General features: G+C 40.0%; 1 protein-coding gene across 2 annotated transcripts in view; it reads right to left on the minus strand.

The window, feature by feature from the left end:
* MTR (5-methyltetrahydrofolate-homocysteine methyltransferase) overlaps positions 1–18,349 on the minus strand; it is a 107,900-nt gene that overhangs the window by 20,398 nt on the left and 69,153 nt on the right. For both annotated transcript variants that reach the window (XM_033200453.1, XM_033200452.1), the window contains exons 21-24: positions 17,101–17,208; positions 15,890–15,990; positions 5,592–5,659; positions 4,559–4,679 (exon numbers count right to left, since the gene is read on the minus strand). In XM_033200453.1, coding sequence (XP_033056344.1) covers positions 4,559–4,679; positions 5,592–5,659; positions 15,890–15,990; positions 17,101–17,208 — 398 coding nt within the window. The remainder of the gene's footprint in view (positions 1–4,558; positions 4,680–5,591; positions 5,660–15,889; positions 15,991–17,100; positions 17,209–18,349) is intronic.

The following is an 18,349-nucleotide window of genomic DNA, read 5'->3' on the forward strand; positions in this document are numbered from 1 at the left end:
TTCATATTCTTCCCCCTCAACAAAAATGTATGTTTGGAATAGTATCTAGAATATGCTACTATATGAGAAAGAAACAAAGTAGCAGAACACTATGTTTAATGCAATTGTATTTTTAAAAAACAACACCCTCAAGCTTTTCCAAACAACCAACCAATCCTATATCTAAGTTTCTATATATTTAGAAAAAACACAGGGAGATACACATCAAAGTGTCCACACTGGTTATGGGGGTTAGAGGTGAGGCTGAAGGTGGGAAGACAGAGACTCAATTGTACTTTACATTCCTCTGAATTGTCTGACAAGGTCTAGTTAATGTGGATTATTGAGGTAATTTTTAAAAACCAAGAGACTGTTGTAGGTGTAATACATGCATGAGTGTGTTTTTAACAGGCTTCTCAAGGAAAGCTCTAAAAACTCATAATAAGACAGACAAAACCAGTAACACTTCATCTGTTCCATCTTCCTAACAGTATCTCCACTCGTAAACAGGAAGCAAAGGACCACAAAGCCTTAGGCTATGAGAACTGAGCTGGAAGACGGGCATTCATGCATAAGCCAGTGAGTCAAGAGCCATCTTTTGGACCGGGAAGGCTGGGGTACGAAGTGGCAGGGGGGCCAGACCATGGCCCTGGGGCAGATGAATGAACTCCATGGCCTTCTGAGACCCTCCTGTTTTATGCCTAGTGTATGCTCAGGGACCAAAGATCCCAAATCTATTTAACTCTTTCAATCTCCAAATATCGATTCATCCACTAGACTAAGCTTGTCCAACATGCAGCCCAGGAAAGCTTTGAATGAGGCCCAACACAAATTCGTAAACTTTCTTAAAACATTATGAGATTTTTTGCAGTTCTTTTTTTTTTTTTTTTAGTTCATTAGTTATCGTTAGTGTTAGTGTATTTTATGTGTGGCCTGAAACAATTCTTCCAATGTGGCGCGGGGAAACCAAAAGACTGGACACTCCTGCACTAGACAGCCTTAACCTTCATTTCGAGTGTCCTGGGGGTACAGTTTCAGTTCTACTCATGCTACTGCAAGTCACTGATGTCTGGGAAAGCCATAGGGTCATTTCCCCTCAGCGATGTTTTCATGAAAACGTGGAAGTCCTGAGCTAATGAGCTACTGCTAAGTCCTCCACTGGTTTGTAGGAAATAATAAGGGCTCCTAGATGGGTTTCTGAGACATTTCAACTCCTGAATGCTTTCTAGCAAAGGTGGCTTTCCTAGGAGATGATTTACTTATTTGGATGCAAAAGGCATGAAGAGACTGATAAATCAGACTTTGTAAAAATTAAGAACTTCTGTTATCCAAAGACAGCACTAAGACAGTATAGGGCAAGCCAGATTAAAAAAAAATCTATTTGCAACATACGTATTTCTGATAAAGGGCTTGTAACTACTATAAATTAAAGAATGTGTACAAACCAGTAAGAATAAAGCAGAATACCCAATTTTTAAAAATACTTAAAAAGCATATCCCAATGGTCAATATACAAATGAAAAGGTGGTCAACATCATTACTCAGCAGAGAAATGCAAACAAAAACCATAGCAAGGTATTACTACACCCATGACGAGGGATAACACTGAAAAGGATGTGGAATAACTGAAACTTTCACAATTGCTGGTGGGAGTGTAAACGGCTACAATTACTTTGGAGAACTATGTGGCAATAGCTAATGAAGACGATCATAGGCATATCCTATGATCTGGCAATTCTGCTTCTAGGCAGAAATACACATACATGTGCACCAAAATTGATCAGCATAAGTGTTCATAGCAGCACTGTTTGTGACAGCCCCAAAGTGGAAAACCCCAAATGTCCACCAACAGTAGCAAGAGTAAATAAGTCACAGCACATTATACAATGGAATACTACGTTGAAAAAAACAACAACAACAAAACAAACGACTATTGTAACAAGGCTGGGACCTCAGAGACTCAGAGACATGATGTGGGGCAAAAGAAGCCGGACACAGGAGAACACATACAATATGACTCCACTTATATAAAGTTGAAATGCAGGCAAAACCAACCTATGGTGACAGAAGGAAGAACAGTGGTTACTTTTGTTGGAAAGGATGACTGGGTGAAGGAACCTGGTGAGGTTCCTAGGGTGCCATTAGTGTTCTATTTCTTGATCTGGAGGTGGTTACATGGGTGGGTTCCCTTTTGTAAAAACTTGTCAAGTTGTACATCTATATGATTTGTGTACTTTTCTGCATAACTGCTAAACTTCTCTAAAAGCACTTACTTAAATAAGAGAGCCTGATAAAGCAAGACTTCAGATCGCAGACCTCTTGTGCTGTCACTAATAAGAATGGAGTCAGAACCGGGAAATTCTACACTGAAGGGCTTGGAGGTTGCACGGGACTCTGTTTTCCAAAGGCTGTTCCAGCACCACAGTGTAGAAAGGAATGGTTCCCGGGAAGCAGTGCTACCTACTGGCTCTTATTTTCCAAGTAATTTCCCAGAAACTGCAACAGGTATGGAAGAGAAGAGAACCAGAAGAGGCAGGGCTCACAGAGAAACAAAGCACTGGAGAGTCGAAAGAAACCTTAGGCGGCCAGCAGTCCCAGCTTTCTACCTTCAGGCCAAATACATTTACAGTTTCCCAGACAATGAGAATAGATATTTCGCAGTAACTGAAGAGATGCTGGTGATTTCCTATCTCATTAATTCTAATTTGATGTATCAGGTTATAACTGTTAAGAATCATTAACAAGCTAATTTTGCCAATAATGTATCTTGAGAGGCTAGTCGTGTTGCTTCTCAAAGTTTTTTTTCTTTAATCTGGTAGCTTTTACATGGTAAACAATAGAATGGACTATTTGGTAAAGTTCCAATTTGCACAAGAAGCAAATTTCTGAGTGTAGTGTCCCACCACATAAAAAGATTCTTTTTTTTGAAGCCAGCATCATATTTACATAACACGTAACGTATTTTAATTATATTCCTTTAAATACTTATTTATTCTAGTTTACAGTTGATTAAAGTCTTTCATTCTGACAACAGTCCTTAGGTCCTCTTACCATTCTCTTCACTAAGCTTGTCGTCAATTACCCAAGCCCATGCTCATAAAAACCCATTATTAATGGGTGGCCATATCCCTTGAGACCAAGTCTGCCACATTTCCTGGTACGTAAGTCCTTTGTGGAAAAACAAACCCTGTTTTCTAACATTAGCAATGACAGTAAAACTATCGAATCCTTCAAGTATGAAGAACAGCTAATGGATAAAAGACACATCATACTATTTCTACTGATGAAGATGACTCATTCAAATTGTAAACGGTATGATGGTTAATTTCACGTATAAACTTGGCTAGGCCATGGTATACAGTTTTTGGTTAACCACAACCTAAATGTTACTGTGAAAGTATTTTATTTAGATGTGATTAACATTTATCAGTAGACTTACAGTAAAGCACATTATCCTCCACTTATGTAGGTGGGCCTCATCCAGTCAACTGAAGGCCTTTAAGAGACAAGACTAAGGTCCCTTGTTCACTCCCCAGCCCTGCAAGGAAGAAGAAATTCCACCTCCAGACTGTCTTTAGACTCAAAAAATCAACTTACCCGTGTCTCCAACCTGCAGATTTCAGACTTGCCGGCCTCCACAATCACAGGAGTTAATTCTTTAAAATAAATCTCTTTCTCTCTCTATATATAAACATATTCTATTGATTCTGTTCCTCTGAACAACCCTATACAAATTGGTTGAATGTACAGTTGTTTCTAGTGCAAAAGGAACTCTGGCATACCTATAACCAGACCTTTATTGTATTTCTGCATCAGAAAAATTAGAAACTAGATGTTATGGGACCATTGAGTTCAATGCTCCAGTATGATAATGCTCCCTGAGAAAGTGAACTGTATGTGGCATAAAAGGTCTAGTACCCACAGTTAACATAGCACTTACCACATATCACTATGATCATGATCCCAGGAAAAATCTGGTAAACTGAATAATTATGTGAACAAATTTGAACTTTCTCATCTTTACATTTTATACCTCTTTATGTTGTTAACCCAAAGGTTCCCAAAAAGCTACCCTTTCAACTCCCCAAAGTAACCACTTAGTTCATTCTTGCTAGATGGGCTTTCTGTCTCCAAACTACTACAAGGTTAGAGTTCCTTCAAAGGAACCTATAATTATTCAGTCAGACACCTGCTTCAAGACAGTGTGGGCAAAAGTTCAAGTAATGATTTTGTGCCAAAAAACACAGCTTCTGCACTCAGTTTAATTTCACAAGAAGAGTTCATTATAATTCTCAGGAACTGAATCGGAAGTGAGAGCGTTAAGAAAAAGATTATTGCAAGCCAAAGAAATCCAAGAAAAAGCAAAGAAGAGAAATCACAAAAAAGTTTTCTATAGCATGCTCTGAAAGTATTCTGGCTCTCACCCAAGTGAACACCAGAAAATTTTTGTGTTTATATAACAAAAAGTCAATGTACTAAACATAAGAGAAAATCCAAAACAACACAGGTTTACTACTGTTTTAAACACTGGCATTTAAGAGAATTTGAAGTGAGGACAAAGCTCATTAATATAACTTACCTTGAAGTGGTGGCTCCTCCAATCAACAATGGAATCTTTATAGCTAATCTCTCCATTTCCTTGGCAACAAAAATCATTTCATCCAGGGAAGGAGTGATGAGTCCTGACAGGCCAATTATATCTATTATTTAAAAAAAAAAAAAAAAAAAGAACAAAAAGGACAGTGAGGAGGATGATAGAAAAAGGAAAAGGATGAAGATCCACTTTAAAAACTTTGTAATGAAGACCAAAAGACGTAACACGAATTCCCAATTCCTTTTTTTTTTTTTTTTTTTTTGAGATGGAGTCTCATTCTGTTGCCCAGGTTGGAGTGTAGTGGTGTGATCTCGGCTCACTGCAACCTTTGCCTCCTGGGTTCAAGTGATTCTGCTGCCTCAGCCTCCTGAGTAGCTGGGATTACAGGCGCCCACCACCAACCTTGGCTAATTTTTGTATTTTTAGTAGAGACGGGGTTTCACCATGTTGGCCAGCCTGGTCTCCAACTTAGACCTCAAGTGATCCGCCGGCCTCAGCCTCCAAAATGCTGGGATTACAGGTGTGAGCCACCATGCCTGTCACCAGTTTCTAATTCTAAGACATCTTTTCCGACTGGGGAATTTCAATTTACTGTTTGCTTTTGGTAGTAAATAAGATTTATAACTTAAGGTTGCAATACTTGCCACAGTTTTGGGAAGCCATGCAATAGAAGGTATATTTAGCTCATGATTTCCCAGACTTGAATATATCACAGTGTGAGAAGAAATATAAAAATGACTACACACAGAAAAAAAAACCTAACACAACTGTCCTCTTATAAGAAGTCTGTCCCCATTCCCCATCTCCAGCACTTGGTTCCACAGTTACTCACTCTCCTCTCTCAACCCCATTAGAAATGGCAACAAAAGCAACCTTGTGCAGGAGCTGGCACTTGATTGTCTGTATGTCCCACAGATCCCTCACAGGCATCACTATTCACTGACAGACAACTAGGGAAATGACAGGCACCCGGGGATACAACATTTAGAGAAATGCCCAAAGTACAGTTGCACAGTACCTGCTTTGTGGTCAAGGGCAGCTTTCAGTATCTTATCACATGGAGTCATGACTCCTAAATCAATAACTCTGAGGCACAGAAATGAGATATGAGAAAATTAATGAGAGCCCATTAGACACAAAACTGAAACATTTTTATTTCAACCATTAAATACTGCTCTAATGCCTAGAATCAACTGTAAATGCTCACTAAATATGAAGGATTACCACCACAACTACCATTTATTCAGTATTTACTACATATATGCCAGGCACTATGCTAAGCTTGCTTTTAAACAATTTTACTGACTCATCATTCACAGACCATACAATTCACCCATTTCAAGTGTGTAATTCAATGGTTTCTGGTATGTTTTTTTATTGTGGTAAAACATATATAATATATACGTCTCCATTTTAATCATTTTTCAATGTACAATCCAGTAGCATGAATTTCAGTTACAATGTTGGGCAACCATCACCACTATTTATGTCCAAATCTATTTTATCACCCAAAGCAGAAACATTATAACCATTTAGCAATACCTACCCCTTCTTCTCTGGCACCCTCTCTACTCCATCCCCTGGTAACCTCTACTCTACTTTCTTTCTCTATGAATTTGCCTAATCTAGGAATTTCACGTAAGTAGAATAATACAGTATTCATCCTTTTCTGTTTGGCTAACTTCACTTAGCACAATGCCTTCAAAGTCCAACCATGTTTTGAGGCATGTCAGAAGTTCAGTCTTTTTTAAGGCCGAAAAATATTCCTCTGTATGGAGATTCCACGTTTGGCTCATCCATTCATCTGTTGAAAGACAGACACTATGCTAAGCTTTTTGCATAAGCAATCTCTTTTGTTGTTGTTTTTGAGATAGGGTCTCACTCTGTCACCTAGGCTGGAATGCAGCAGTGTGATTACAGCTCACTGCAGCCTCAACCTCCTGCCTCAGCCTCCAGAGTAGCTGGGACCACAGGCATGCCCCACTAAACCCAGTTAATTTTTAAAGTTTTTGTAGATAGGGTTTCCCTATGTTGCCCAGACTGGTCTCAAACTCCTGGGCTCAAGCGATCCTCCCACATCGGCTTCCCAAAGTGCTAGGATTACAGGTTTGAGCCACAGTGCCCAGACTGCATAAACGATCTCATTTAACCCTCATAGTAACTCTATAATGAAAGCATTACTATGGGTCTCATTTTAATGAGAAGGGGCCCAGAGAAATTAAGCAATCTGTCTAGTCACACAACTAATTAGAGGCAGAGTTGGGATCTGAATCAGTATCTCACTCCAAAATCCATTATCTTATCCATTTAGGCCAATAAAAAGGGCTAGGGAAGCTCCTCAATAAATATCTGTTGAACATGGAAGCCAATGGGGACGATCATGAAAAAGAGGTCAGGTCCTGCACATGAACAGCTGTAAGGGAAATCTGATTACTTAAGGCAAGAAAAAGAGGGAGAATGATTCAGGGTGCAGATCACCGAGGGCAAGAGGGCAAGACTCAAAGGAAAGGCTGACTCTCGATGAGCACACAGGAGAGAGAGAACAGGCCCTGGGGCAGAGGAAGCCTGGAGCACACTCTCAGAGAACAGAACAGTGCCAGACAAATTTCAATTCACAAAGGAGACAGCTTCCTGGAACTCAGAGGAAACAGGAATGTCTGCCCCGGAAAATGTTCTAGGAATTACTTCTATTTTAGATTTACAGAGTACCCTTAATGTCATTTTGATAATTTAATCTTCCTCTATTTGTTAAAAAATACTGAAAAACTCATGGCATGCATTTTTACTCATTTCATTACATCAACAATTCTTAAAATTAAATAGGCAAAAACGTTTAAATAACAAGAACAAAAAAGAAGGCTTAAGACCTACGACATGACATATTGGCTGGTAACAATGGGTGCTGAACGCTGGGGCAGGAAGGGGACTGGCTTCCTACTATATGCCCTTTCATACCACTGGATTTTTAGCTTGTACTCCTATTACTTTTTAAAAAAGAGTTAAAAAAAAAAAAAAAAAAAAACTATGGCATATGGAATCTTCAATAAAAAGTAAGACATCTTCAAATCAATGATAAGTATATTCAGCTTTGTTGGCACTAACCCGATAGCAAATGCACGCTGGAGGTGTTAATGATGTATAACCACTGCAGGTTACAGCAGGAGGAGATGGTACCACACACTTTTTTTTTCTTTTTAACATATTGAAGAAAGTCTAGTACCTGGATCTTTTGTTAAACAATGACTAAGCATAGACTGTCACATACAAAACTAGGAAAAATAGCATATTGCTTTTAAATCAAGACAAAAAGGCATACATTCCAAAGCTGATTTTTTTAACATTTTATGTTTTAAAATTCAACTAAAACTCATCAGTATGATGGCAAGAATCATCTTGCTCTCACTACTTTTTCTTGTTTCAGAGTGTTTCTCTCAGAACATCTTATACAGATGCTTGCCATGTTTAAGGAAGAGCAAGGAGATTGTTGTGGCTGGAACAGAAATGGAGAAGGAGAGAGTGGTTGGTGATGAGTTCAGAGGAGGAGGAAAAGGCCAGAGCCTGTGTAGACTTTGCATCAGAATCACCAGGTGAGGCTTTTCAAAACCAAATAACCTGAAGCTTGGACTCCATTTTCCAGAGAGTGTGATTTAACTGGCCAGGGATGGGGTCCAGGCAGCTTCCAGATTATACCCACTACACAAGGGCCTTGCAGACCACTACAAGGGCTCTGAGTTTTACTGAGTGAGGAGAGAATTCACTGGAAGGTCTGAACAGTGGCGTAAGAAATCTGACTTGGATTTAACAGATTGCTTTGGACTGAAACAAGCCCAGGGTAGAGAAGCAGAGAGATTGATTAGGCTGCTGCAAAAATCCAGACAAGAAGCAGTATAGGTAGTGAGAAGCGGTCAAATCCTGGAAATACTGTGAGAGGAGAACTGATGGGTTACATGTGGGTCATCCGACGAGAGGATGACACAAGAGTTTCGGTTTGAGCAGCAAGAAAAATGAAGTTGCTATTTCTTGAGATAGGGGAGAGTTGGGGAGGTGTTCACAAAATGGTGGCAATTAGTTCTTCTTTCAAAATATTAAATTTAAGATTTCTTTAGATATCCAAATGTAGCTGTCAGGGAGTCAACTGGATATGTAAGTCTAAAGTTTGGGGGAGAGATCCATAGTGGAGATACAATTTGGGACTTGTCAGTACATCAGATGATACTGAAGTCGCAAAACGAATGCGACGACTTCAGCCCACCCCCGGCCTTGTTACTCCAGGTGTGCTCCTGTACCAGCAGCACCAGCCCTACCTGAGAGCTTGTCGGAAATGCAGAACCTCCAGTCCAGACCTACCCTAATCAGAATCTGACTTTTAACAAAATCCCCAGGTGACAAGAAGGCACATTACAGTTTGAGAAACACAAACCTAGATAGTGAAGACAGGGAAGAGGTCCAAGTGTTGAGCCCCAGAACATTTCTGTGTTTAAAGACCACTCCCAGAAGGAGAAATCAGCAGGAGTGAACCATAACCACCGATCAGTGAGGTAAGACGACAACTGAGAACACTGAGCCAAGGGGCCTGGGAGACAAGTTCAATTTCCAGCTTATTAGCCTGCCTTCAAAGTCGTCTTGCTGGGGAAATGGTCGAAGGTACTACTGATTAAGGAGCAATTTCCACTTTTTCCACACATAGAAAATGACACTTATGGTACCGAGATGCACAAAGGAAGTTGCTCATAGCCCTGGGCTATGATTCGGCTCTAGGTTAGGGATGGAGGCCCAGCTCCACTCTCGAGCAGGAAAGAGAATGGGTTTCCTGGCACATCTGAGTTGAGAAACTGTTGGCAAGCTCTGAATTAGAATATGGTGTGGCAAGCACTACAATGAAAGCATTTACAGTGTCTTATGTATGGAAGGCCCAAAATGGGTGACACCTAAAAGCACCCTAGGGGGAAGTCTGAAATGAATTTTGAAAGCTTAAGTGGGTATTAGCTGAAGGAAACAGGGAAGTGTAGGCAGAGACCAGCACTATGAGGGCCCAGAGTCCTGAGCCAGCTAGGAATCCCAGGGTACGTGAAGTCAGAGAAAAGGGCACAGGTCAGATCCAGCCCTGCCCTCTGTGCCTGCTACCATTCTTCCCACCATCCCTCTCTATTCCCTCTCACCTCTACCACAACCTCCTGTTTTACCCCCACACATAACCCCATCTTCCTTGACTCTCCCTCAGTTTTCCTTTGTCATTTTGAGCCATACCCTATGTCTGTAAGCCTCTCCCTATACACATTCTTGTATTTCGCCACATAGGAAGCTAAACAGAATAAAAATGAATGTTACAGAAGATGTTGATTTTACAGTATTTGTTTTAAAGTGCTTAGAACAGAAGTTGGGTATGGAGGCTAATGCCTGTAATCCCAGTGCTTTAAGAGGCCAAGGCAGGAGGACCACTTGAGGCCAGGGGTTTGAGTCCAGCCTGGGCAACTTTAGCAAGACCTTGTCTCTACAAAAAGACTTGTTTTAAGTGCTTAGAATAGAGCTATGAGAGCAAACACTTAATTTGGCTACAAATACAGGAAAAAAAAAAAGTTGCTCTGAATGTTTTAGCAAAGGCATCTCATACTATTTAAGAATACATAGAATTTCAAAAATAAATACTGTAATAATATGAGACAAAAAGTCCTTTTCGTCTCCAGAAGAAATTTAAAAAGGAAAAGAAAACTGCATCGGCATCCTTTTAAGGTACCTGATACCTACTGTCATTTTACCCTTTATTTCTCAGTTAACTAAGGTGGCAGCCTATCTGCTGCTCCTGCAATTCACACATGCCACCACAAGATGGCATGTGTTTCCATCCAGTCTACAGTCCCCAGCCATGGTTTTCCAACTTGTACTTAAGCAGTGCCAATGGGGTCTGTTGCCATTTCTATTACTTTTTAAAAAAATAAACAAAACAAATTGTTGCTCTCCCCTTCAAAAAGTAGATCCAAAGCCTCTAAATAATTATCAGCATGTGCAGTGCTCAGGAGAGACTGGATTATTATATCCTTGACTTAGGTACAGTCATGTTCCTCACTCAGCTGAACATTCCAACATTATACAGTTTGGAATTATTTTCATGCTCAGTCATATACTGCTTTTTTACTTACACTAGACAGTTATATTAATAAACACTGGTTATCAGACCCATGTTTAAAAATATTAGATGTATAACTGTAAAATGTATCTTGAAATAGCATATTTTTCTTACATAATTAGTGTGTATTGTCTGTAATAGAAAATGCCCTGTTTGCCTTTTCCTAGTTATTATTATAGAGTATACGTAAAATTAACCTCAATGGAATTAATCAAAAATATTTCCAAATATTCTACATTATTTCTTGAGGGGAATTTAGAATACAGACATAACTCAGAGATGCTATAGGTTCAACTCGAAACCATTACAATAAAGTATCTCAATAAAGTGAGTCACATGAATTTTCTGGTTTCTCAATGCATATAAAATTTATGTTCACACTATATGTACTCTATTATGTGTGCAATAGTATTATGTCTAAAAGAACAACGTATATATACCTTAATTTAAAAATACTTATTGCTAAAAAAAATGCCAATGATCATCTGGGTCTTAAGTGAGTTGTAACCTTTTTGCTGGCAAAGGGTCTTGATGTTCGTGGCTGCTGACTGATTAGAGTGGTGGTTGCAGAAGTTTGGGGCGGCTGTGGCAATTTCTCAAAATAAGACAACAGTGAAGTCTTTTGCCACACCAACTGAATCTGACTTTCACAAAAGAGTTCTCTGTAGCATGTGATGCTGTTTGACAGCATTTTACTCACAGAACTACTTTCAAAATTGTAGGCCAATCATCTCAAACCTTGCCACTGCTTTATCATCTAAGTTTATATGCTATTTATTCTAAATCCTCTGTTGTTATTTCAACACTGTTCATAGCCATCTCAAGAAACTGCTTTGTTTGCTCAGCCTTGCTCAGCCATAGGAAGCAATTCCTCATCGGTTGAAGTTGTATTATGAGACTGTAGCAATTCATTTCCATCTTCAGGCTCCACTTTTAATTCTGGTTTACTCTTGCTATTTCTACCACATCTGCAGTTACTTCCTCCACTGAAGTCTTGAATCCCTCAAAGTCATCTATGAGAATTGGAATCAACTTCTTCCAAGCTCCTGTTAATGTTGATATTTTGACCTTCTCCCACGAATTACAAATGTTCTTAATGTTCTAGAATGGTGAATCCTTTATGGAAGGTTTTTTGATTTACTTTGCCCAGATCCATCACTATCTATGGCAGCTACAGCCTTACAAAATGTAAGTCTTGAAAGTCATAATTCCTCCTTGATCCACAGGCTGCAGAATGGATGTTGTGTTAGCAGGCATGAAAACAATATTCATCTCCTTGTATATCTCTATCACAATTCTTGTGACCAGGTGCACTGTCAATGAGGAGTAATATTTTGAAAGGAATCTTTTTTACTGAGCAGTAAGTCTTAACGGTAGGCTTAAAATATTCAGTAAACCCATGCTGAAAACAGATGTGCTCTCATGCAGGCTTTGTTATTCCATTTATAGAGCACAGACAGAGTAGATTTAACATAATTCTTAAAGCCCTAGAATTTTCAGAATGGCAAATGAGCATTGGCTTCAACTGACAGTCACTAGCTGTGTTAGCCCCTCCACAAGAGAGTCAGCCTGTCCTTTGAAGTTCTGAAGCCAGGCATTCACTTCTCCCCTCTAGCTATGAAAGTCCTAGATGGCATCTACTTCCAACAGAAGGCTATTTCATCTACACTGAAAACCTACTGGTTAGCGTAGCCACCTTTCTCAGTGATGTCAGCTAGATCTGGAAAACTCACTGCAGTTTCTCCATCAGCACTTGCACTTCACCTTGTACCATTATATTAGGAGACGGCTTCTTTCCTTAAACCTCATGAACCAACCTCTGCTAGCTTCAAACTTTTCTTCTGAAGCTTCTTCACCTCTCTCAGCCTCCACAAAATTGAAGACGGTTGGAGCTCTCTTCAATCTGTTATTGCTCCAACAATGCCAAACTGCTCTGGATGAGACTCTGGCTTAAGGGAATATTGTGGCTGGTTTAATCTCCAATGAGACCACTCAAACTTTCCTCATACCAGCAAGGAGGCTGTTTTGCTTTCCTATCAGTTGTGTATTCACTGGAGGGACATTTTAAATTTCCTTTAAGAACTTTTCTTTTGCATTAACTGTGCTATTTGGTGCAAGTGGCCTAGCTTTCAGCCTGTTTCAGTTTTTGACATGCCTTCCTCACTAACTTTTGATTTAAAGTCGAGGTGTGTGACTCTTCTTTTCACTTAAACACTTAGAGGACTTCAAGGCCATTACAGAGTTATTAACTGGCCTAATTTCAATACTGTTGTGTCTCGGGGACTATGGAGGCGCAAGGAAAGGGGGAGAGATGGGGAATGGCTGGTTAGTGGAGCAGTCAAAACATATACATTGATGGATTAAGTTTGCCATCTTCCATGGGTGTGGTTCATGGTACCCCAAAACAATTAAAACAGTAACATTGATCACTGATCACAGTTCATAACAGACATGATAATAAGGTTTGGGATATTGTGAGAATTAGGAAAATGTGACACAGAGACGTGAAATGAGCACATGCTATTGGAAAAATGCCATCAAGACACATATTCTATGCAGGATTGCCACAAAACTCAAATTTTTACAAAACGCTGTATTTGCAAAGCTCAATAAAGTGAGGCACAATAAAACAAGGTATGCCTGTGTTAATATTAGACATTATACTTGTTTACAACTCAAGTCAAAAAAAAATATTGTAAAGTAAGGTGACATATTACAAAGTCTCAGCTTCTGGAACCAAAAGCCCTGAATGTTGCTTGACACTTGCTAGCCATGGGACTATGATGAAACCTCTCAAGTTCTCTAAGCCTAAGTTTTCTCATCTATAAAAGGAGAAATACAATAACAGGCAGGGTAGTAGGATCAAAACCATGAAAAGAAAGGAAGGATGAAAGAAAAGAAAGGAAAGGAACCAAAATAACAACAACAAAAAGATGACAAAGAAAACAAAATCAGTGATATAAAAGAACTGTATAAATTGGGACGTGGTAAAAAAAAAAAAAAGGTAGGTAATAGTAGATTCTTGGTGAATACATCCTTAGTTCTATTCAAATCCTCAAATTTGCAATTCTATTGCATCATATCTTCCCCATTTAAAAAATACATTTTCTCTCTAAACACAACTGTCACTTTTAGCTCTCTTTCTTTTATCCTCACAAAGAAAAAACACTGTTATCATTTTGTGAGGCTCACTGCAACAAGGATAAAACGCCAGGAAAGAGAAGGATTAGATACAGGATAGTTTGCTAGACTCACTCAGTAGGCTGGGTAATTCCTTCAAGCATACTGGCCTGGTACTGACAGTAAAAGCACACATTATTCCATAAGACAATCTCCAGGGACACTTGTCTACTAGCTGACACCATAAAATTAAACTCACCAATGGAAGAGTCTATGTGTTATCACACACAGGCCAAAGGGGTGTTTGACATGAAGTTTGCACATTCGCTTGTTTTTGTAAAATGAAAGTAACGTTTCATCAGAAGGTGTTTCTCCAGTTAGACTTATTAGCAAAGATAAGCAAACCCTCAATGCCCAACATACAGCAACTGGGTTTGTTGCAGTAAAAGCCTCAGGCTTAATAATAAGCATCTTCACAACTGCTGACATTCAGTTCCAGCAGCACCCTGGAGAAATGCCACAGTGTTCCCTGGCTTCTAAAATGTCTTTACTGGAGAAATCAACATTGCTAGTATAATACTCTCAGCTAAGTATCCATTGATCAAAATACATAATGATAAAGCACATGACAATGATATCTCAAGAATCACTTTTAGGAAGTTTACCTACAAAACACTTTCTTCAGTGGCTCCTGTCCCATTATTAAGGCTGAACATGTATCTGGCTATTAAGGCTGAGAAACAGTAAACCTTTTCAAGGAGAAAAGTCAACTAAATCATTTTGGTGTCTCTAGCATAATGCCTGGTATGTTGAAGATGGTCTATAAACATTTATTAACTGAAGCGAAATTTTAACTGATTGTGATGAATGCAAACAGGAACCAACAACCTCAGGTTTGCAAAGGTAAGCCAACAGCAGAAATGCTTTGTAGACTTTAGGAAGCGAACACCTTATCCAGATATTTATTATATAGGTAAAATTTCATTACAACTATCTCTCTTCAATAAATTTATCTCTTTAAAAAATAATAAGTACATGGATAGAAATGGTATTCCTGGTTTCTAGGACTAGGAGAGAATGCTAAGTCTTTAGACAGTAAGTGAGCAGGTAAACAGAAGTGCTTGTGAAGACAGTCAGAGGTGGAAAAAATGCCTTCCTGACACTGCTCCTCTGTCTCCAGCCTTACTGAAAGGTTCTTCGCTGTATTTAATTAGCCTTGAAGGCAGAGATGGACACAAATGTTGACAGCAGGGAGAGAGCTTAGCAGGTAATTGTTACTTGACAGCGAAGAAGAGAACTGAGGAGTACAGGGACAGCTCCAGTCAATTTTCTTCTCTATCTAGAGAAAATAGCACATTGGAAAGAAGTCCATGACTCAAAAGGACTGTTGGCTGGACATGGATATGAGAAAGCATTATTTCCATTAGGCTTTTCATTACAAAGAATAGTTCAAATCTAAGCGAAACATATACTTACTACAAGTCATCAGCTCTCACATGGAAATGACTTTGTTATGAATATTAATTATAATGAGATATATCAGAAAGGGGTTTTACTTGTATATAACATTCCAAAATCTAGCTTAATCACCACCAAGAACACAGGGTCCTGGCTCTAAGCAAAGCCAACTGAGACTTGTACAGAGAAGGCCTTCCTGTAAAACTCCATTTAGCCAAGGTCTCATAAGATCTTGGTTCTAAAATCTGAGTTTACTGAAACGAAAAAGAAGATATGATGAACACCACTGGCCACGGGAAGGAGCCTGATATTCCGGCCATTAGCGCCTCTGTCCCAACATCCAACCCCTGGAATCCTCTGGGCGGTTTCCACCCCACTTGAATAGCTTTTACTATTCTTTATGTCCTTATTGAACTCGGTTAATGATTAACTTATGTCATCTGAAATGTTGTGTTCGCTGAAGAAAAGTAAAAAACACAGTAAACAAAAAGAAATAAAAACCTCTAACATCCACTGCCATGCCCTACTCTTCCCATCCATTAAAGAATTATTCTGTTTAAAAGCTTTCATTTTTAAATGGTAAAGGGGTTGAAAGAGGTGAGGTCCTAACTTACCGGAAATTATTGCAGCCAAGGACTACTCCAACTATGTTCTTGCCTATGTCGTGCACATCGCCTTTAACAGTGGCCAGCACGATGGTGCCCTGGTAAGGGTCCTGGAAAGGAAGCCAAGCAGCTCAGCAAGGCAGGGTTGCTCAGGGCAGAGCACCTAGTTCTCCAGAGCAAGGCAGGGGCCAGCGCAGAAAGCAACTCAATACAACCAAGAACACCTCAAAAACAGACCTGGAAACCAAAGCTCAAGCAGTTCAAAGGAGGCCCACCTAACGGGCTACCCCAAGGGGCTTCAACCAAGATCGGGGTCCCATCCTTTCAAAGAACAGCTGATGTTCACACACAAAACAGCCCCACAGCTGAAGACCACACCCTTAACTCTGGGTCGGGAGGGCGGGGGGGGACCTATTTGACAAACGTTTACTGTTAGCAATTAAGGGAGAGGCAGGGGAGAGGGGAACAGGTTAACTGTATGTGTGTGTCCCATCCGAATCTGAAAAACCACAAAAGCCCAGGCAGAGGGCACATGAGTACCTCTCCTCAGCACTGCTGTTCTATGCACAGTCAGCATCCCCCACCACTCCCCCAAGTAAGAAAAAAAGCAAAACAAGGTTTTTTATCAACTCTGTCTGTCTGAGCTACGCACAAACACAGATCAATTTAAAAATTCAGAATCCTAGGGGCCAAAGCTGCCCGAGCTTCACAAGGACCTAACAAGGTCAAAAAGCTTAATGATTTACTCTAGTGGTGCAGCCAACAAGAATTAAATTGAATCCAGAAGTGGTGCCAAGGACATCACCAGCAGAGAGAGACTATTCAGTTAAGAGTTTTCTAAAAACAAGCATGACTCAATTGCCTCAAGGGCAGGGACAGACCTTTGTAGTGAGCAGAGCGCGGCACAGTACTCGGCACATCACAGGAACTGTGTAAATATCGGTTAACGAAGGAATACAGGAATGAAATGGCTTTGTCTTGAAAACATGGGTTTTGATTGAAAAATTGTATCTATATTAAAAATGTGATAAAGCTACATTCAAAAGAAAGTCCCAGAGTACTCTGATATTTGGTTAAAAAAGGGACAGATGTGGGATCATTTCTCTATTTTATCCTCAATAACGAACACAGCCAAGCCTGATTGCTTAGGCCCCCACCACCACTTCAGGTCTTCCAGGTCAACTCACTGAAGGCCCATAGGCCTGAACAAAACGACTTGCCTCTTCTTCTATTGTGCCGTTAAGCACTCTGGTTTCTTCTCTTTCTTTTTCCATGAAAGGGATAAGGTGGCCAACAGCCTTCTTCATAACCCGGGCTGACTTTATAACCTGAGGAAAAAAGCATAGGATCAGGCATCTTTCCCAAACCACAGGAACAACTGCTGATGGCCACTTGTGAAATTTGGGCACACATTAAGAATGCATGCTTTGACTTCAGGACAGCCACACTGGAGTCTGTTGACAGTAGGCAGAATAAAGGATAAGCTCCCTGGAGGGAAAGCTAGTGAATAATAAGGTACAGCAGAAGGAAAACAAGGCTAGAAATCAAATGTTGCAATTTCTGTCTTCTGAACTTTTGCTTGTTCCTTTTTCCTCTGTCTAGGAGGCCCTCTATCTTTTATCCAAGAGTTCTATGTATCCTTCAGGACCAAAGCTTCTCCACCATGAGCCCATTCCCAGCCCACTCTTCTCAATCCCCAGCTTTACAACTCACTTAAAATCCAGCCTTACATTTAGGCAAGATGAGGGCCTTTTAGTTTCTCAAATGCTGCAGTCACTAACCTACATGCTCAACAAGTATGTGTTAACTGATGTGGTTAGTAGCTGCTGTAAATCAGAATAAGAGTTCTGGTTTTACTTTAAACAAACCACCTAATGTACCGTTATTTAAAACAGAAACATTTGTCTCAAAATATGCATCCTTACAGATGAATAGTGCCTGGTCATATCAAGTCTTAATGTTAGTAACTCTACATTTATCTTGGGTTTTATTTTACTTTTGGAGGGGAGAGATAGGCATTGGGGGTGAGAGGTGATACAAAAATTAGAACACAAGGCCGGCTGCGGTGGCTCATGCCTGTAATCCCAGCACTGTGGGAGGCTAAGGTGGGTGGATCATGAGGTCAGGAGTTCAAGACCAGCCTGGCCAAGATGGTGAAATCCTGTCTCTACCAAAAAAATACAAAAAAATTAGCTGGGCATGGTGGCATGCACCTGTAATCCCAGCTACTCCGGAGGCCGAGGCAGAGAACTGCTTAAACCTGGAGGGGCGGAGGTTGCAGTGAGCTGAGATTGTGCCACTGCACTCCAGCCTGGGCGACAGAGGGAGACTCCGTCTCAAAAAAAAAATTAGAACATAAGGATTATGATAGATTACGATGCTACGAATTTTTGGATGATTTCTAACATCCACACCACTCCAAAGATGGATTTTTCCAGACATGACTCCTAAACACATTTTAGAGAAGGA

Source organism: Trachypithecus francoisi, unplaced genomic scaffold (genome assembly GCF_009764315.1).
Source record: "Trachypithecus francoisi isolate TF-2019V2 unplaced genomic scaffold, Tfra_2.0 Lachesis_group5, whole genome shotgun sequence".
NCBI lineage: Eukaryota > Metazoa > Chordata > Mammalia > Primates > Cercopithecidae > Trachypithecus > Trachypithecus francoisi.